The sequence below is a fragment of the Haemaphysalis longicornis genome, unplaced genomic scaffold (assembly GCF_048455015.1).
Source record: "Haemaphysalis longicornis isolate Haplotype H1 unplaced genomic scaffold, Haemaphysalis longicornis Haplotype H1 scaffold_2, whole genome shotgun sequence".
Classification (NCBI taxonomy): domain Eukaryota; kingdom Metazoa; phylum Arthropoda; class Arachnida; order Ixodida; family Ixodidae; genus Haemaphysalis; species Haemaphysalis longicornis.
Window position 1 is genome coordinate 214,495,323 of NW_027526295.1, and position 21,530 is coordinate 214,516,852.

General features: G+C 49.1%; 1 protein-coding gene across 1 annotated transcript; it reads left to right on the forward strand.

Annotated features, from left to right (window-relative positions):
• Positions 1–14,854: 14,854 nt before the first annotated feature.
• Positions 14,855–16,619, forward strand: LOC144169875 (NPC intracellular cholesterol transporter 1-like). The gene has a single exon (XM_077699283.1). The coding sequence runs from the start codon at positions 15,269–15,271 to the stop codon at positions 16,055–16,057; it is 789 nt and encodes a 262-aa protein (XP_077555409.1). The 5' UTR covers positions 14,855–15,268; the 3' UTR covers positions 16,058–16,619.
• The last annotated feature ends 4,911 nt before the right edge of the window (positions 16,620–21,530 follow it).

Genomic DNA, 21,530 nt, shown 5'->3' on the forward strand with positions numbered 1-21,530 from the left:
TCCGGTAATGACTCCTGAGGTCCAATTCTCTCAAAACGAGAGGCCGTCGTTTTGAAACGGCATGGTAGCGTCATGCCAATCCAATTCACGTGTTCTCTGGTTGGGGCGCCGCTTTGAGGGGCGGAGGAAGGGCGAAAACCAGTGAGAGGAGCACTCCCACAAGGGCGCGAAACGACACGGAAAATGACAGGGGGGGGGGGAAGTGCGTGTCGCTTTGCGCCCTTGTGGGAGTGGTGTTATAATGTATTTGTCAGGACGACAAATACAAGCTTGGTTCATTAAAAATGCTTCGCCCCGAAAACAATAATACTATTTTTTCCGAAACCTTAAAAACACTGCGATATTGCAACGTGGCGCAGGGCTTGAACCATGCATGATGCGGACGATGTATTTTGCAATATTTACATTGCGGCTATCACAGAGCTCGCACACGCTGCACGCCAGCCACTCCCTCGTCGGGGCCTCGTCGTCGTCAATGGTGGGACATCGGGCGTTTCCGTAACATCATCGAAGAAACTAAATTTTCCGGCAATTTCTCTATGACCTCAGAGAACCTTGTTTGTGCGAACGGTGGTCGCCACCGCCAAGAGTCATGAGTGGGCGTTTAGTGGGTCCCTCCAGTCCCATTTGATCGAATTATCTGAATGTTCACGCGCAGTTAACATACTGGTAACTATGCTTTCAGTGCTGGTCTCCATACTGTTTCACCCTTGTTTATATTACGTCACTGCAGCGCCGAATTTAAAAGCTTCAATATTTCTCCCGTTTGTTTTATATTTTTGGTTAAATACACGTCTTTTATTGCTGGCATGGTGCTGAGTGAGCCGCCAAATGCTACCTCATACAAAACAAAGTTGTACTTTGTCTTTATGGCCCCTTTACGGTAGACGAAGAACTCACAGAGAAATAAATGTCGTGTGCTGGTATCCCCCACAAAAAGAAGTACTTGCCCTAGTGCTCTTTAAAATGAGCTAGCTAGGAGCGGAGGGCAGAAATATAAGGCTGTTGCTGGGTATGAGCGGCGCTGCCCGCTGTACCCTTCGTCATCACCGCTATTGTATCCGAAGTTTTAAAGGAATTCCACAGTTGGAAAAGAACTCCTGGGTAACTGAGCCGAGACAGCCGAAGGTGACTGCGCAGCATTCCAAAGTGCGTCTATCAAAAAGCATTTCGCTGGACAAATGAGGTGGTGATGCGAGATGCAGAACAGTGGAAAATTCACGTACCCCTGAGACAGAACAAGGAGTCACAGTTAATCTCTTGAAAACAGTGTGTGCGCGTGTGCGTGTGAGTTTGTGTGTGCGTGCGTGTGTGGGTGTTGAGACAGACCGATGAAGAACAGTAAGGAAGGAACAGGCGAGCAGAGGCAGGAGTAACCTTTCTTGGCCACAAAGAGTTGCATGATTACTACGTAACCAAGCCACGCAGAAGTTCGAATGTGTGTGTTTGGGTTAGGCACAGATTTCTGCCAACGTCCCCGTCTGATGTGGGACAATAGCCTATTTTCCTCGCAAGCAAGAGCGTTGTTAAGGTGAAAAATAATTCGCGGAAGCATTGTTTAACGAACCACAATCAAGATTACAGTGTAACAATAACACAGAATTTTCGTTGCCACAGTGTCCTAGCGCTTTCCTTTCAGGGTTTGGTTTATCGTCGCTTGTGCGAATATTTTTGTCGTCTGAGTGCAATAATGGTTCGAGCACCGAAATCTCTCTGTTGTTTTCACGAACATTAGCCAATACAAGTTGCTGGTGTAGCAGAGATTCCCCAAGCAGCGAGCCCTTCGACATGCCTTCAAAACAGCGCCGCTGTGCTGTGCCAGCGCCCTAAGAGTCATTCCAGGAAAAGCGCACGCAGAAGAGGGCTTCGCTCGGTATTCATTCCGGGCACAAGGCCAAGTGCTCCCGCTGGGTTCAGTTCGAAGTGCCCAATGATCTGTGTCAATGCAGCGACCTCACCCTATAACATGCAATTTCGACACAAAGACAGATGCAACACGGTTCTTAGAAGCGATTTTCCCAAGCGGATGCATAATGTCTGCCACTGAAGTCGCTCCATGAGGAAAACTCAAGGAGTAATCGAAGCTTAACGTTAGACACTCATTATCGGCATCGGAGAGAGAGAGAGAGAGAGAGAGAGAGGAGAGAGAGAGAGAGAGAGAGAGAGAGAGAGAGAGAGAGAGAGAGAGAGAGAGAGAGAGAGAGAGAGAGAGAGAGAGAAGGGAAAGAAATACGAGGGAGAGGAAGAATTAGAAAAGATTTTAGTGTTAACTGAGGTATCAAGCCTGCCAACGGCAATGCTAAGGAATAAATAATAATAATGTGCACGTGATTTAACAAAAATTTGCAGAAACTGGTGAGTTGTAATTGCCAGATATTGCATATTATTTTTTCAATGGGTTCGTCTCCGCAAATGCACCTGTACGTCTGGTTTCACTGGAGGCCTAAGGGTATTTCATTGAAGGTGACTTTATTAAATAAGAGACCCTTCATTAAATACTCCATGTATACGGATACGATGCGCACCATGTCATGCGTCAAGGCAGCGAATGGACGGATCAACCGACTTCTATGAGAAGTCGCAAAACATACGTAGGCATTAAAATGAAAATAGTAAAGACAACGAGAAAACCTTGGCCAATCATTTATTATACTACAAATCCCCGAGGCGCATATTTATAATGTGAACACAGCGAAAACTCTGCGCCAGTAGCTCGTGCTACCCGTAATGCGCATATTTCGCAATGAATTGTATTGACTTCATAGCATTGGGGACGGTGTCGCTCAGCTCCGACCCTGAGACGCAACTAAACGAAGTCCAAATGGCCGAAGACACCGCCAGTGCTCAAGGGCTCCTGACCGCCATTTAAAGGGCTCCAGACCGCAATTTCAAAGGAGCGCCATTTAAAGGGACCGCCATTTAAAGTACGTAATTCCAGAGGTCGAAGAGGACCAAGACCGGGAAAGACAGATAAATTTTATGAGCAAGTTCTTAAGTTATCTGATGGGCGTAGAGGCGTAATTTTTGGCTGATGTACTTCGCGATACCCTAATATAATAGCACTGTCACACGGCAAATGTAATGGCATTTAGAGCAAATGTCATTTGCTATTAGTTCGGCGTTACGCGAGAACACCGAATGGCATTCAAGGCGAATAGCATTTAGCAGCTAAATGAGGTTGGTGAGCTCATTCATCGGCCAAATGAGTGGCCTCGACGGCAGCGGCGCGTCACTAGACAAGGACGTTCAGTTATAAACCAAAGAATACTGTTTCTAAAATATGTCAGCAAACTGATATCTCCCCATTCATATTGTGGTCATATAAAGAAAGACAAACAAGTGCTTACAACAGAAATTTCGTCCCCAACCCTCATGCGGATTTCTTGCGGACTTGTCTCGGCTTGTGATGCCTACTTATGTCACGTTAAACGGTGATTTTCTTCTTTTTAATTTAAAGCACATAATTATTTGTTTTGTTTAGAAAAAACTATTATGTAGGAAAACATTTTAGACGCACTTGAACCACAATTTTGCAATTTTGTGAGCTCGGTAATCGTCACCGCTATCACTATCAAATGGAATTCGTTTCGCCGTGTCTACCCGCGTGGTCAAACCAAATGTCATTAACAGCTAGTGTCATTCACTTTGAACGACATAAGATTTGCCGTGTGACAGTGGTACAAGTACTGGATGTGTTGGCTGTCTACATTGTGCAAGCATTTAGGATTTCGGAAAAAGTAGCAAAAAGTGTTACAGGGTCCCTTTGAGGAGGAAGGACTGGCGAGGGCTCCCACCCATCTCTTTCGTTACTCCGTTTTGAGCACAAATAAAGTTTACCCCCCCCCCCCCCCTCTCTCTATCCTGATTTTCTGAGTCCGTGTTTATCGCGCTCCAATTTTTAGAATGAACGACGACGACGACGCTGACGACGATGACGACGACGACGACGACGGCTAAACGTTGCGAACGTATCTTGGCTCCAGCTGCGGCTGGTGGAGCGGGCTGCAGCAGCTGCAAGGCATATGGGGTCCTGGACTGAGGACTTCACCTCCTGAAGACTCCATGCAAATTTTGCCAACAATAAAGATGTTTACCCTCCTCCTCCTCTAACCTACCAACCAGGCAACTACGAAGCCTAGCACAGTATTATATTGTCACGTAGCCAAGGACGAAGCAGTTGTTTGGAAAAGAAACAAGTTTATTGGAGCGAACTTGTGCTCCCCTAACAACTGAAAAGAATACAGAGGCGGCGAAGCAGTGGTCAACAAAGTGACGTACGTGCGTCGGCGAGCGTCGCAGAATCGAATGCCCCGGCGTCCGCACTGCAGGCTTTTTATCTTTCGGCGCGCGTGGTTCTCGAAACGTCGATTCACATCGAGAACATAGTAGATCCAAGAAGATTATTCTGGGCTGTTCACGTTAGATCGGAAGGCTCTCCCTATCACAACAGATAACACATGAGGAACAGAAAGAAAGAAAGAAAGAATGGAACACGCGCTTCCCTTGGCGCAGAGATAACACAGACCGGCGCAGCCGGGCGGTAAAAGCAAAACACAAATAAACAAACCCAATGTATGGTTCGCGGCATTACCCCCCCTCTAAGAGTGCATCGACCCGATGCTAACATAAGCGACAGTCCGAACAAATGAAAATAAAAGTTCGTCATCGTCCGTAGAAAGGTTTTAAGCGAACCACGTGGACGACTTCGGGTCGCGTGCGTCGTCGTGATGTGCCGGAGTCACCACTGGGGATCACTTCGTAGGTTAATTGCCCAACACGTCTTAGAATCTGGTAGGGTCCGAAGCACCGTCGCAGGAGCTTTTCACTGAGTCCGCGTCGTCGAATGGGAGTCCAAACCCACACACGATCCCCTGGTTGGTACGCGGCGTCTCGGCGTCGGAGATTGTAGCGGCCCGCATCCACCAGCTGCTGGTCTGTTATACGAACTCGAGCGAGCTGGCGGGCCTCCTCCGCACGTTGAAGATATCCGTGGACGTCGGCGTTGAGGTCGTCGTCTTCTACGTGCGGAAGCATGGCGTCGAGCATCGTAGTCGGCCTTCTACCGTAGACAAGCTCGAACGGCGTCAGCTGCGTCGTCTCCTGGATAGCCGTGTTGTACGCAAACGTGACATACGGGAGCACTTCGTCCCAAGTCTTATGTTCAACGTCAACGTACATTGACAGCATATCTGCGATTGTCTTGTTCAGACGTTCTGTTAGTCCGTTCGTTTGGGGGTGGTACGCCGTCGTTCTTCGGTGATCCGTGTTGCTGTAGCGTAATACTCCTTGCATCAGCTCCGCAGTAAATGCCGTTCCGCGGTCTGTGATTAGGACTTCCGGTGCTCCATGTCGTAGCACAACTTGACTTATAAAGAACTTCGCCACTTCTTGTGCAGTCCCCCTCGGAAGAGCGGCGGTCTCTGCGTAGCGCGTCATGTAGTCTGTCGCTACGACAATCCACTTGTTCTGTGCTCGTGACGTAGGGAACGGGCCTAAAAGGTCCATTCCAATCTGTTGAAATGGTCTCGATGGGACGGTGATCGGTTGCAGAAGCCCGGAGGGTCTTGTTGGCGGAGTTTTTCGTCGCTGGCAGTCACGGCAGCTCCGGACGTAGTGGGTGACGTCAGAGGTAAGGCCGGGCCAGTAGTACCTTGCCTTGATTTTTCCAATAGTGCGGGCTGTGCCCAGATGTCCGGAAGACGGGTCGTCGTGGCACGCTTCCAAAATTTCGTCACGAAGGTCCGCGGGGATGACGAGAAGGTAATTCGCTCTTGTTCCGGGGCTGAAATTCTTCTTCACAAGGACGGAGTTTCTCAGGCTGAATGCTGGTAGGCTGCGTTTGAAGGTCCTAGGAACGGCAACGTTGCATCCCTCGAGGTACTTGATTATGACGCGTAAGTCGGGGTCGGCACGCTGCTGGGCGGCTAGGTCGCTCTCCGTCACGATCCCGAAGAACGCGCTGTCTTCATCAGAGTCTTGTGGTGGTGGGTCGACGGGGGCGCGGGACAGGCAGTCGGCGTCGGAGTGTTTCCTGCCGGATTTATAAACGACTGTAACGTCGAACTCCTGCAGGCGCAAGCTCCACCGCCCAAGACGGCCAGAGGGGTCCTTCAAATTGGCGAGCCAACACAGCGCATGGTGGTCTGTTACAACCTTGAATGGCCTTCCATACACGTATGGGCGAAATTTTGAAATCGCCCATATAATAGCCAGGCACTCTTTCTCAGAGGCAGAATAGTTTTTCTCCTCCTTCGACAGACCACGGCTGGCATAGGCGATTACCCTTTCGCAGCCGCTTTGCTTTTGGACAAGGACGGCACCCAAGCCTATATCACTGGCGTCCGTGTGCATTTCCGTTTCGGCATTTTCGTCGAAATGAGCGAGCACGGGCGGCCTTTGCAGGCGTTTTTGCAGCTCGCAGAATGTTTTTTCTTGGTCGTTTTCCCAGCTGAAAGGGGTGCTATCTTTCGTCAAGCGCGTGAGTGGCTCCGCAATGCGTGCGAAGTTTGCGACGAAGCGCCGGTAGTATGCGCACAGCCCGAGAAATCTTCGCACGCCCTTTTTGTCTTTCGGCCTTGGGAAGTTCGCAATGGCTGAAGTTTTTGCCGGGTCAGGTAGGACTCCCGCGGCGTTGACGACGTGGCCCAAGAACTTGAGTTCCCCGTATGCGAAACGGCACTTTTCAGGCTTCAGCGTCAACCCCGACGTACGAATGGCCTCGAGTACAGACTCCAACCTTGCAAGGTGTTCGTCGAAAGTCCGGGCGAATACCACTACGTCGTCGAGGTATACGAGGCAGGTGTGCCACTTAAGGCCAGCTAGCACAGTGTCCATGACTCTTTGAAACGTCGCTGGTGCTGTGCACAGCCCAAACGGCATCACCTTGAACTCGTATAGGCCGTCTGGGGTTATAAAAGCAGTCTTCTCTCGGTCCCTCTCGTCCACTTCAATTTGCCAGTAGCCGGTCTTCAGGTCCATCGATGAGAAGTACTTCGCGTGGCAGAGGTGGTCGAGGGCGTCGTCGATTCGGGGGAGGGGGTACACGTCCTTTTTCGTGATTTTGTTCAGTCGCCGGTAGTCAACGCAAAACCTTAATGTGCCGTCTTTTTTCTTTACGAGTACGACGGGTGCAGCCCAGGGGCTTTTCGAGGGCTGTATAATGTCGTCGCTGAGCATGTCGTCGACTTGAGTCCGGATGGCTTCCCGTTCGTGTGAAGAGACGCGGTACGGTGACTGTCGGGTAGGTCGGGCTCCATCTTCGATTATTATTCGGTGCTTCGCTAGAGGGGTCTGACGTAGTTTTGCGCTCGACGAAAAACATTCGCTATAGCGACGCAGCAAAGCCAATAATTTGTTCCGTTGTTCTTGCTGTAGCGCCGGATTTACGTCGAAGGGCTGCGGAAGCTTGAAGGTGTCATCGGGTGTGCGTTCAAAGTCGGCGACCGCGATCACGTCACTTGCTTCTTGCGTATTTTCGAGGAACGCAATTGCAGTTCCCTTGTTTAAATGCTGGTACTCTTCGGTGAAATTAGTGACCAAAACGTGAGATTGGCGTTGCTTAAAGTGCGCAATCCCTCTTGCGACGGAGACACCGCGGTCGAGAAGCAACCTTCGATCACTCTCTACGATAGCGTCGATGTCAGAAGCAGCATCCTCACAGTAGACGGCGATCATCAAGCTTGCGCGGGGTGGCAGGGTGATGTGATCGTCGGCGATCCTGACAGCAGCACGGTGACCGGGGTTCGGCTGCGGCGTCGTGGAGTAATCGGAGGAAAAAGTTATCGATTTGGTCTGCAGATCAATTATTGCGCCGTTGTCCGTCAAAAAGTCCATTCCGAGAATTACGTCGCGGGAGCAGTTAGGCAAAATAACGAACTCAGCAGGGTACGTGGTGCCGCCTATGGTGACGCGTGATGTGCACGTTCCACTTGGCGTTACGAGATGGCCTCCTGCTGTGCGTATATGCGGACCGTCCCATGTTGTCGTAACTTTCTTCAGCTTCGACGCGAATGAGCCGCTCATTACCGAGTAGTCGGCTCCCGTGTCGATGAGGGCGACTACGTCAAATCCGTCGATGGACAGCTGGACGTCGGACGCCGCTTTCCTGGAGTTTCTGGTGCGTCGGGGCGTTGTATCTCGGCTTGTGCGTGTTGACGGGCGGGCACCATGCGTCGTCATTCTCGTCATCTTCTCAGCGGCAGGCTCTGTCGTTTCGGGTAAGCGTCGCGTCGTGTCGTTGTCGGGTTCGGGAGTCACGTCCGGGTTAGATCGAGTCGTTGGGCTGCAGGTACGGTGTTCGGTGCGGCCATGCGTCGTTGGAGGGTTTTCGTTTTTTCGCCGTTCTGCAACTTCACCTCCAGAAGTTGCTGCTTTTAGTTTCCCCCGCGTGGGCTGGGGGACCTTCCACGGGCGAAGTCAGCATTGCTACGGCGGTTCGGCGATTGGTACGGGTAGGGCGATGGCGAGCGGTTGAAACGGGATGGGCCACGGCTGGTTTCAGATAGATACTCGTCGATCTCACGTGGTCGTTGGCCAGGGAGAGGGCGAGGTGCGTCGACGGAGAAACCACGCAGTCCGAGTCTCTTGTATGGGCAGCGACGGTAGATGTGGTCGGCCTCTCCGCAGTGGTAGCACAGAGGACGATTATCGGGAGTTCGCCATACGTCCGTCTTCCTCGACGTCTGGTTTTGGGCTACCGGGGGTCGGGCGGGTGACAGTGGGCGGCGGTACGGCGGGGCCTCTTGACGGCGTGTTGGGGCAGGGCGGGGTCGACGAACAGCCGCAGAGTAGGTCATAGCTTGTGGCTCTCGGGGTACCTCGGATGGCGTAGAAGTTCCCAACGCTTCTTGCACTTCTTCTCTAATCATGTCGGCGAGGGAAGCGACTTGGGGCTGCGGCGGCGTTGGGAGAAGTTTCCGCAGCTCCTCTCTCACTATTGCGCGGATAGTCTCGCGTAGGCTGTCGGCCGGGATCCGCGTGCTGCCAAAGTCGTTTGCATTGGCCGCGCCAACAAAGTTGCGGTCATACTGCTTAGCACGCATTTCGAGGGCTTTCTCAATGGTGCTGGCTTCGGTCACGAATTCGGCGACGGTTTTGGGCGGATTTCGGACAAGTCCAGCAAACAGTTCCTCCTTCACTCCGCGCATTAAGAAGCGCAACTTCTTTTCTTCCGTCATTTCGGGGTCCGCGCGGCGAAATAGCTGCTTCATCTCCTCAACGAAGATCACGACACCTTCGTTGGGGTGTTGCGTGCGCGTTTCCAACAAAAGGGCGGCTCTTTCTTTCCGCACGACGGTAGTGAAGGTCTTAGTGAACTCGCTTTTGAACTGAGCCCAGTTTGTCAAGGAGCTCTCGTGGTTCTCGAACCAAGTGCGAGCCGAATCTTCTAAGTAAAAGAAAACGTGCCGGAACGTTTCTGCGTCGTCCCACCTGTTGAATTTCCGGACGCGCTCCAGTTTCTCCAACCATTCTTCTGGGTCTTCTGCGGGGGCTCCTCGGAATGATGGCGGTTCCCGTGGCTGCTGCAGAACGACAGGAGGATTGGCTTGGTTGAGCATGGTGCTGGTTGCGACGTTTTTCTTCTTCGTCTTCTCCGGTAGTAGACCGAACTCGGGTGGTAAATCTTGCACGCGGAGGCTGGCTCTTGTTGGGCTGGCTTGGCGGCTTCCAGAGGTTGTAGTGGGCATGAAGGGTGCGTACCCAGCACCTCCACCAGATGTCACGTAGCCAAGGACGAAGCAGTTGTTTGGAAAAGAAACAAGTTTATTGGAGCGAACTTGTGCTCCCCTAACAACTGAAAAGAATACAGAGGCGGCGAAGCAGTGGTCAACAAAGTGACGTACGTGCGTCGGCGAGCGTCGCAGAATCGAATGCCCCGGCGTCCGCACTGCAGGCTTTTTATCTTTCGGCGCGCGTGGTTCTCGAAACGTCGATTCACATCGAGAACATAGTAGATCCAAGAAGATTATTCTGGGCTGTTCACGTTAGATCGGAAGGCTCTCCCTATCACAACAGATAACACATGAGGAACAGAAAGAAAGAAAGAAAGAATGGAACACGCGCTTCCCTTGGCGCAGAGATAACACAGACCGGCGCAGCCGGGCGGTAAAAGCAAAACACAAATAAACAAACCCAATGTATGGTTCGCGGCAATATGCCATGAGTTACACACACCCTCAGGGGTGTATTGGGCGCCGCTTCATAAGCAAGAATTTGTACTGACTCTGAATCACATACATTACAAAAATTCAAGTGAAACCCACCTCGACCCGTATCTTTTATTTTTTGGTTAAATGCACGTATTTCATGGCTGGCATGGGGCTGAGTGAGCTGCCAAATTCTGGCTTTTTCAAAATAAACAAAAGTTGTACTTTGTCTTTATGACCCCTTTAAGCTAGAAGAATAGTCTAAAAAGAAATCCGTGTCGTGTGCTGGTATACCCCCCACAAGAAGTAGTGTTGTCCTTGCGCTCCGGTTCATATGAGTCATTAGACTCATATGAACCGCATATCTGGCTTATTTTGCACACCATGAATGAATCTGCATAAGATTGAGCCATAATTTAACACCGAAACAGTATATACTCAGGACAGAAATAATTTTTTGCGTCCATCGGTCCACAAAGAGAGAGGCTTTTGGCACTTGATTCTAATCGATGCTTGTTAGTCAGTGAGTGGTAGCACTTAGGCCGGTTGGGTAAAAATCAAGACAGACTGCTGTCAGTGAGTTGTGAAAGCATTCTGTTTTGATTTTTACCCAAGCGGCCTAACCAGTGTTACTGCAGTGGGATTTGAACCAAGTGCAAGAAGCCCCTTCCATCGACAAAAAACCGCCCTGACACGTCAAACACTTGCGGACGATGAGCGAAGAATTAATGCAGGCACCGCACACCATGCTATAAAATGTTGGCCTCCTCCAGCCCGAACTCTTCCAACACGAACTGGACGAACCACTTCTTGTCCGGTTTGGAGACATCCAAAACTGAGGCCAGCGACGACTTTCAACGGAAGCTGTTTGTCGACCACATATCACCCAAGCAAATGGCGAGTGCGCGAAGTGCACACTGTGAGTTTCAGGTGCGTATGGGGTGTGCGTACTATGAACACCAAAATTGTGTCTTTTTATGATACTCTCCACAGTTGATGGCATTGCTCTATTCTGTCTGAAGAAATTGGGAGGCGAGGATGTGGAGTGTTTGCATACAGCATCGCTGGCCATCCACCTTCACGGGGTGAAATGATTCCTCTACTTTTATATTTGGCGGTAACGGAACGTTCTCGAATGGAGAGCGCTTTGAACTAACGGGGGACAAACAGACAAAATTTCTACGTGCGGATGGATGAAGCGCAATATTCATCCGTCTGACCGACCGTGCGTCCATCGTTTTCGTGTTTTTGTCCCCCGTAAGTTTAACGCGCCTCCAGTTCTGGAATGTACCGATACCAACTAGCCCAAACATCGTCTCACTCAAGTAAGGTAACTATAACGCAGTGGAGATCATCGACGCATTTGTCGCTGTTTCTTTGTCACCAAACTATACCTAAACTGAGGACATAAGGTGCGCACCGGGGAAATTGAGGCTTCGTGACCGACATACATTTCCTTCTAGGATTCCTTACCCAGAAATGTTTTTTTATTGGCAGTGTGTGTTGCCCGTGTTTAGTTTTTTTTTTGTCCATGTGCGTTGAAGTTCAGCAGGAACCGTCAACGTAGACTGCCATACTCGGTGGCTAGACTTGTTGCCACAGCGTAAGGCATGGGCTTCAGCCCACAGCGAGCATACCAGCCTTCCTCAAAATTTTACTACGAAACATACAAAGCACTATAACAGGATGATAAGAATTTTACTTTTTTTTTCATTTGTTTTTACTCTTATAAGTACACTGACGAACGAAATTGCTGACAATTGAGGCACAATGACCTAACGCGATATGCAGATGAATATACCCTTAAGGGCGCGAAGCCAAGGCATTGTACTCCTGGATAGAAAATAAGGTTGGAAATGCCTTAGCATTGAGCAGCGTTTAATGTATTTCTTCTGAGCTTCGAATATTACACGAGTCGGTAGCGCAATACCTAACGTGTTTTTCTTCTGCGCACAATAACAGGACCACTGGTTCGAAACCAGATTCCACGTAGGCCGTTGTTCTGATGAATGACTTAAGCAAAAATTGGCGTGTTCACAACGTCACGTCTACTTCAAAAAACCATAACTAACGTAAAATATTTTGTGACCCACATTTTATGTATTTCTACGTAATTTTTTTCAAGCAAGGCAGCTAAAAAAATTACACCATCTTCCCGTAGGGGAACCATGAGTAGTATGCAAAGCAGCCATGGGGTCGATTCAAGTGCCCATTAGTTTTCAGTTCATCGTTTCCGTTAGGTTGAGGTACGTAGCTACCGTTATATTTACAGTTTGGTTTCCATGGTAACTACCACACTTTTCACTTACCGGAACTACGAAATGGGAAATTTCGTAGTTCCGGTAAGTGAACTACGATAAGTGAACTACGGTACCCCTTTGCCCTATATACATGTACGTATGTATGTATGTATATATGCATATAATATATATACATACGTTTGTTTATGACGTCAGCCCTTTTCGGTTACATTGCTTACGTATTTCTTTTCTGTGTAAGCTTGCTATGTTAACTGAGTGTACAAGCCGGTGGCGGGGCGAGGTGGCGGCACTTTCTGGAACTTTGCACTCACAGCATTCCAAGCACTCGTTACTATTTTTTGCAGACCTAGTACCGTTCACATAGAAACGTCTTTGAACCTATTGCGCTGATATATGATTTTTAAAAGTTGTCTCTTACTTTAGGCCCTCTCAGTACTGAGAGAACCACTAAAGGTTCCTTCGCACGCGCCAGGGGCACACTCGTAGAGCATGCATCGATGTGCCGGGAGCCTTTACGCCTCTACCATTGTCAGCTTCATGTCAGTGCCGTTACGAACATCTCCGGAATTTTAGAGTGAGGGCCCTTACACCCACAGATATATCACTTTTAGTACCACATAGCCACGAACACGATATACTGAGGCACCAGATAAGATACAGTTGAACCTCGCTACGACTAAGTACTATCGGGACAGTAAGGTAGTTTGTTATATCGGATATTCGTTGTAACGGTAGAGTTAAAAAGCAGCTCGAAACACTCCGTAATCTGGCTCCTGCAAAAATCCCTGATACAGAAACGCATTCCTTTAAGCTTCGAAGCTGCTACCGACAAGGTAACCCTTACCATTCTCCTTGTGGCATTTCAAGCTTAACGAACCAGCACATGAAACGGGAACTAGAGCAAAACAAACTTCACTAGACAAAACAGGCCAGTGTTTTTTTTTTTTTTTTTGAGTAAGCTTGTGATCGTTGTCTGGTGGCTATTCACAGCACTGACTAGGATGAAGTTTTGCTCAGTGTCCCCGAACAAAAGGGCGTTTCTACTTCTGCAGTTTCGGATGCTGGGAGTTTTTTCAAGTAGCTTCCTAACCTACTGGCCAAATATGTCTTGTTTACATCCGATATTGCGCGGGGCTGTCATGGCTTCGCTTTCGTTATAAAATAATAAGGGTCATTGAAATGAAGCGTGACCAACCGAAGTTCGTATTTAGTTCGTTATAGCCGATAATTAGCCATATCAGTGTTCGTTATAATGAGGTCCAACTGTAGACAGTTTTGACCCTGAATGGCGTAGCCAGATGCCCTGCGACCATGAAGACGCACATACCACTACCCCTACCTTTTATGTAAGAAATGAACAGAGTGCGCGCAAGAACAGAACATGTAGCCAAACTGCAGCACGCCATTCCAACAACTGTACTGTGGGGCGAACGGTCATATAATGCGCCGTACTGCAAGTCGCAGCTCGCAGAGCATTCTTCTACTACTCGAAGTGCGAAAAAAGACCGTTCGGTGAAAGTGCCGAGTTAGCAAACAATTATTGAGGGCGGCGGGCTGTGCCGTGCCGCCTCTCCATTCCCTCCACCCCGGAAACGTCCATTATCTCCTTTCAGGGGCGCAAGAATGTTGGTTCAGGCGGCCACGCGAGTTGTAGAAGTGGTTGTGGCTAAGCTCCTATATTTCTTTATATCTTTTTCCTCCTTTGTATCCCGAAAACTAAAGTATCTAGGGCATCACGGATAAGTAGAAGTACTACTAAATATATATGCCAAAAGCCGTTTGTCAGGTGAGAACACAAGTTTAATCGACAACCCGCGGGCTTGCTACAACTGCCTGGACTGTGACATGAATGCTGGTGCAGCTGTCATATGGTCACGCACTACGACTATGATGGTAACTCGGAGAATACGCACGCAAGAGAGGGAACCGGAGCGAAAAACAGCTGTAAACCAACTTCACCAACGCGAAATGAACGGCAGCGAAGATTACTTTATATTGAAATTCCAAAAGAGTAATAAAAAATACCATGACCCTTTCGGTGCCAAATCAGGCAGTGGCGGCGTCGTGAAAGTTACTGAGGAGAGACAGCCCGAAGACATTTGTCAAAACCCCCTCAAAATACCTTTGCATAGCAGGAGCGACGCCAACTATAGAACGATGGCACGCTGTTTCCATGCCTTTTTACCAGTGTTTTTGTTGTCTAATTCACCCGATGATTATTCTACACTTCACTTGGTGGAGATTTTGTACCCTGATATAAGAGATGAAATGCTAGCTTCGGACGGTCCTGCATCATGAAGCTGCGCGCATAGTGGCGTTGACTCAGACAATCCTCCTCTCATGTTTCAGGCAACATCCGAACCGCTCGGAGGCGTTCGTCATCTGATACGTATCGTCGGTCACGAGCACCGGTAGCAGAAACGGGGAGCACTTAAGCGCGTGCGCTCAGGGCGCTGACACGCATTCAGCGGCCGTCCTACGAGCGTCGCTGGCGACGACGGTCATTTTCTTGCGAGACTTGTTGCTAGGTGGCACGATTTTTCCTCCATAGACAACCATCTCCAGACGGAGAGTGTTTCACAGGCGTTTTCTTTCTGCCTAAACTGCGTCGTCTTTTCAGTAGCGGCGACTCAGCAGTGGCGACTGGTGTGACGGGTTGATTGTCGAAGCAAATAACGACCGGTGCCGCTTTGATCCGAGGCCAGCCGAGCGGAACGGCGCTGTGTACACGACAGCGTCTTCCCTTCTACTGCGTCGTATCGTCGAGGACAAGCGGTGACAGTTTGCAACGAGAGAGGGGCCCCGCACGCACGAAGCCAGTCAGCCGGCGTCGCCCAGCCCCTCCGCCAGCGGGAACCCACCATGAAGTCGTCGAGCCGTAGCGCCGCTTTTGCCTCATCGGCAGCCTTGGTCTTGTTCCTCATTGCCGCAACGGCTGGCGCGGTTTTCGATGCGTGCAGCGAGGGAAAATGCGTGATTCGAGGCGACTGCGACGTGAATGGCGGGCAGGTGCCGTGCGTCTACGACGGCGAGCCGAAGAGCATCGAGAGCGCCAAGAGCCGCAAGGCCCTGGAATCCGTGTGCGGGGACGTGCTGGGTAACGTGTCCCAGCCGCTCTGCTGCGACGGCAGCCAGGCCGAGAACTTCGCCGAGAACATTGAGTCAGCTAATGCCATCGGACTGGACAACTGTCCCGCGTGCAGCGTCAACTTCCGGACGCTCATGTGCCAGATGATCTGCTCTCCGCGCCAGGCCGAGTTCATTCAGCTCCTCACGAGTGACCTGACGGAGAAGAAGGAGCGGTACGTGGTCAGCATGAACTACTACGTGGCGCCGCACTTTGTGCAGGGCTTGTTCGACTCGTGCAAGGACGCGCGCAGTAAGGTAGCTTCCCTCGGCCTTTTCAAGTTCATCTGCGGCCGCTGGGGATCCGACTGCACCCCTGAGCGCTGGCTTGGCTACCTCGGAGCGACGGCTGCTGAGGGCGGTTTGTCGCCCATGAGCGTGAAGTTCATACAGACTAGCGAGGAGCATCGAACTTCCGAGGGAGCTGTGTTCAAGCCGCTGTCTCCGGAACCTTACGTCTGCCACCAGGACAGGGGAGCTGTTAAAGCGTGTGCGTGCGACCACTGTAAGGCTTCCTGCACGTAAGAACGAACTGAAAGCTAATGCCACACGCTCAGATTTCTTGGCTGTTCGGAACCAACTTCTGACGTATATTTAATAGCCTAATGGTCACTAATTCACTGCAAACAGACTTTGTTTGCGTTTTTTATGTAAAAAAATTCCATGTCAGTCACATGGGCGCAAACCATGGGAAATCATGTGTTCTCAAGTGCGTCAAATACTGCTGTGCAATTTAAAAACAAACCCGAGGAACGAGGCCGTCGCGTTGTAATTTTTTTTCTGCTATGCCGTGACGGGGTGTAACCATGCTTTCGTCCATTCCCTGGATGCTTTGCGTTTCCAGCCGGCGATTACTTTGACACAAACCCTGTGCTCTGTTGTGCGAAAGGACAAAAAGTATGTACATCTGTTTTCAACCACCGGGCAGCAACTTTCCTTGGACCTGTTCGCATTCTGGGATGGAAGTGTTATTTGTCATTTGCAATGGTTTTAGCGACATCCTGTTCATTACATTTGAATAGCCTGAGGTGCGCCTTTAAATTGGTTCATGTTCCAGAATTCAAATAAAGACAAAGTAGGATAAAAACGTACAGCTTCTTCCCTTTTGGGGGGAACAATGAAGGGACCAGCGCGTTGTTAATATGTGTGCTTTGTCAGCGTTGTGTCTGCTTTACCAGTCTTGTCTGCGATCTATCTTTTTACGTACAGCGTCGTTATTCACAAGGTATGAGTCTACCTTCATGAGTGGCTTGTTAGAACAAACTCAGCTTACGTCTTTCCGTGGACAGACAGACTGTATGCCGTTATCATTAAAAGTAGACGGAGACGCTGAGGATGCCAGTTTTTCTCCTCATATTTACACCGAGCAGATGATTTTTTTTCCGCAAGATTCCGGCATCCGAACTCAATCGAAAAAAAAAACAAGTAAACTCGGCTGCAATGGGAAAATGATTAATACAATTAGAGCTTCAAGTCGCTGGTGTCATAGATCGTAATAAGAATAAGTGATTTAAGCTTTTATTGGTGGTGGTTCTTATGAAACATCACCCGTTTATTAAGACACCTGGGGATGCTTTAAACAGGAAAACTGTGGCAAAAAAAAAATTAACGACCGATGTTTGATGACGTAGCTTCTTGAATTACTGCGACAATCCGTGGGACAAATGAGCAGTCCTGACAAAGCTCCCGTAAATGCGACACTTCACGCATTATTCGCTGAGCCCTTCGCTAAGCTCTCTACTATTATGTCCTGCAGGACCAAATTTAAATTACCTAATGTGCGCTAGGTAGTCAAATTTCGCGCCTTTTTTGCACTATTGTTATCTCTGTGAAGAAGTGTTCAGGCTAATCAGTTAGCGATTGTAGAACTGTGACGGCCTGTAGTCAAAGGATAACCTGCTTTGCGTCCCGTAAAAACTAATTTGAATGCCTTTTCCACTGTTGTAGCCTAGTACGTGCACGAAATTGTTCTTTCAGCAGTATTTTTGTCAGGATCTGTGAACACAAACCGGTTGGGCTGTGTTAAAAAAAAACCATGCCACGACGGGAAAGCATAATTGAAGTTACATTTACGTAACGAGAAAGGTGACATGACAAAAAGGATAATGGCGACAGCACCACTTTTTCTTCGCAGTAATCATACTTATTTAGCCGAACAATTATGCCAAATCTTTTTCACGCGGTTTTCTGACCATCAGGTCCTGACCCCTAAAGCTTAAAGCAAACTTTTCTTCTTTTCATTTTGCCGCGGAAGAAATGTGCTGATTTTTGCGCATTCGGGTTTCTGGCTTCATAATTGCGTCAAGAAGATATAAAACCTCTGGTAAGCATGATTATTTACGTGGTGGTAGGTACGTGGGTTGTAGAAGAGAAACCTTAACGGGAAGTGCTTCATCGATGAGCTATACGAATTGACGAATGACCTTGTATTTCCGTATTGACCGATCACGATGTAGATGCACAGACAAAATAGAATATTTAGCTATGCGAGGTTCCGTTGTGTTCTTCACCAATACACATTGCCATTTGTGGTTTTTGTTTGTCTCCAACATTTTTAGTTAAGTTGCCTTGACGTTGTCTTATGAAAGAAAGAGCTTGATTTCTTTCAAGAGCTCGGTCATTAGTTCATGCCGTTCTACTAAATAGACAACTAAGCTTAGGGTGTCACGGAGCGTACGACTATATAGTTCTCACTCGGCGGTAGACATTCCAAAGCGTTTATTAACTCTAGCCGACCAGCGACTATTCTACAAGACCGTCTGTTTGTTGTATTATATAGTGGCTTATAAACTGTTTTCTCGCTGCACCTTGGCCCTTCGTGGTGGCTCTGTGTTTAACACGTTCGACAGCGGAACAGGCGTGATTTCTCTTGAATACCTCGGGATATTTCTTAGAAGCACAAGTGTTAAATACCAATGGGGCTCATTAAAAACTCACGTACACCCGAAAGAGCAGAACACCTTTTATCCACGTGTTCATTCGTTCTGCCGAACCCCGGATCTGGTTACTTTTTCTGCGTATACTGCTATAAGGCACGACTCATGCAGATGAGTTAAACTTAGCCTGACCAGGACGGTATAATAAGGAGGCAGAACCACGGCCTTTATCGGCGTCGGCTTGAGTTATCACAAAGAAACATCTCCATGCATCCGTCAGCGATGCTTTTCTCCTTAGAGTCGTCCCGCCCGCTTCAGGAAACCTCGGCGGCAACAAGTTTTTATATCTTTTCGGTTGTTGCGTTATTATTCTGCTTGTCTCGATCCAAAGCCTTTATGATGAATTCGGCTCAGGTTCACGCCCTTCTCATTTGCAATGCGGCCGCGTCCTCATGCATGACGACCCTCGGCACGCCGACTTCCGTCTTATGAAAGTGAAATTATTGCCTAGTGCTTTGTGCCCACCCATTCAGGAAGGGAAGAAATAAAGGAGCGAAAGAAAGACACGTGTAGGCACATGGAAATTGTGCTTTTTTTTATTTTGCAAATTCAAGAGTGTTGACGCGACTTCAATACAACTTTGTTCACATTACCATATGAAAACGAGATGTGGAGTTTTGTACATAACCCCATGATCAACCATTTTTAAAGGAGCCATGAAGACAACGCATAAATTTGGTTCATTGAAAAGATTGCCTCGTTAGAATCCCACTGACACCCCTTTTAACGTAAACTTCGCTCAAATAAATATAATTAGGAAAAAATGGATGGTCATGCGACCCATTAGCTCATTTCCCGCAACAGAACCTATGGTGTCATACCAGCCTGCTCTGCAATTGACGGAGGCCGGCAAAAGCAAACGCAAATTAGGCAGAGCTTATAAGCTTTCCGACCGAACTATTTGCGCCTAAATGTAATACATATCCCTTTTACAGTGGTGAGAATGGTGCAGTAAACAACAAAAGTTACGAAAATACACGTAAACATAAAAGTACCGATGCGCCCTGCTGTTGGTACTGGGCGCACTATGCTTGTTTTAGCTGCACAGCAGTCCGACGCTTTGGAGTTGTCTTATACGACGCTGGCCGATTGGCGTAAGCGACGTTGCCTTACGTGAACCTGTTTGTCAAGCATGCCCCATGTTTCACGAAACGATCACTTCTACCGTAACAAAAACAAGTCGGGTGCAAATACGGTCAAAAGCAAACCAACGGCGGAGTGCTGAGTATGCTAGCGCCATCTGGGAGGTTTGACGGCCAGCAAGGATGCAGAGCCGAATGGCGCAGTGCAAGTTCCTTCTTTGTATACGCGCCGTTATGACTTAATTGCAGACGTCACCAAAGCACACGATTTGGCGGGAGAATCAAAATTTCAACCTGAATTGATTAATTTATCAGTGAATACGAGATCATTTGCTGCTGCGCAAGCCCTGGGGACACTACAAAACACGAAATCTTTCGAATAAAACAAACTTGTATTTTGTCTTTATGGCTCATTTAAGTCATATTTCTTTCTTTTATTGCTGACATCTCGTTAATACATAACATCATTCTCGTGGACGTCAAGTGGTGGACGCAAGAACTCTTGGCGGCACACTGCCTTCGGGTTAGTGAGGGACTCTGGGAGATCCATGCATAGGCGGATACTACAGGGAGGGCGGGGGGGGGGGGGGTGTTACTGTGGTGCCCACGCCTCCTCCGATGTTTTCCGGAGGGGCTGGTGCTGATCCCTGCCCTCCCCCTACTCACCGAAATGTTATTACCAATGTCATTACAGGTTGCCATTTCTTTTGAGTTGCCTCTACCTTTTTACTTAAAATTTTATTAGGGCTGTTACGAATCGGCCAGCGCCACCGTACTTTCCCGCATCACTCCTCGGCTGTGCGGCGAAGCCACTGCGTGCGCCTTTGAAAACAGGCGCCACCATGTCGACGACAACTTGCGACAACCCGCGTCAGACGCTTCGCCTTGGGCGCATTTCAAAACTTCGGCGGCTACCGGCGAGGCTCCTCTCCACGCTCTTCAAGGACACAGAGGCCCCGTCGATCGCAACGGAGTCCTCCTCTCTCCCCTCTCTCGGACTCAACGTGCGGGAGGGCTACCGACGACTAACGAACACTGGAAAGAGCGTTGCGTGTGTCTGTGACGTTCGTGGCGTGTTGCCGCTTGTTGCGTTTTGACCGTTACCGCTTTTGGGTATAAATAGACCCCCGCAAGCGTTGTAAACCATTCCTGTTTGAGCAGCGAATCGATGCTGTCGCTCTGCTCGAGTCCTGTATTGTAACCTCGCCCGTCGGGGCATTGTTCTTTGGCTTCGGCTCACCTCTCGCTATGAAGTAAACAGTTACGTTAGCCTACGGCTTCTGGACTTCTTCACGGCTGCAACAGCGGCTGGTCGCTCGCATCATACACGCTACCACTCGTATGTCGGAGGCCACGGAGCTCGGATCGGGTGCCCCCACTCGGTCACAACAGGGCCAACAGCTTACTGCATCATTGAATTGGCGCAGACATGGACGGTTACTTTCCCACTTTCCATAATTATTCCTTCGAATTCTTACCAGGACGACAAGCGCACTATAGTTCATCTCACAAGCTAGCTGCAGCGCTGTGGAGGCTACATTGTTATCAATAGTGCGCCCACTGAGGGCGCCTAATCCGCCGTGAAGGGGGTCCTGAAAGAACACTCCCTTCTCCCCTCTCGGCAAGTGGCACCGCACGGCCCCGGTAGCCCCGGCGCCTTTTGTCGCTTCCTTCGCGGTGAGTTAGGCGCCCTGAGGGGGACAACAATGTAGCCTCCACAGTGCTGCAGCTAGCTTCTGAGATGAACTATAGAAGCGCACCAGAAGCATGTATGTATGTATGTATGTATGTATGTATGTATGTATGTATGTATGTATGTATGTATGTATGTATGTATGTATGTATGTATGTATGTATGTATGTATGTATGTATGTATGATGATGGGTACATATAATCATCATTATCATCATCATGGTCGGAACGTCTGGGTTGGGGGGGGGGGCGAGCCCTCCCCCCAGAAAAATAAAAACTTTCCGCCC

Bases quoted from the DNA above. Each gene is read 5' to 3' on its own strand.
- LOC144169875 (XM_077699283.1), top strand. From the start codon at position 15,269: ATGAAGTCGTCGAGCCGTAGCGCCGCTTTTGCCTCATCGGCAGCCTTG.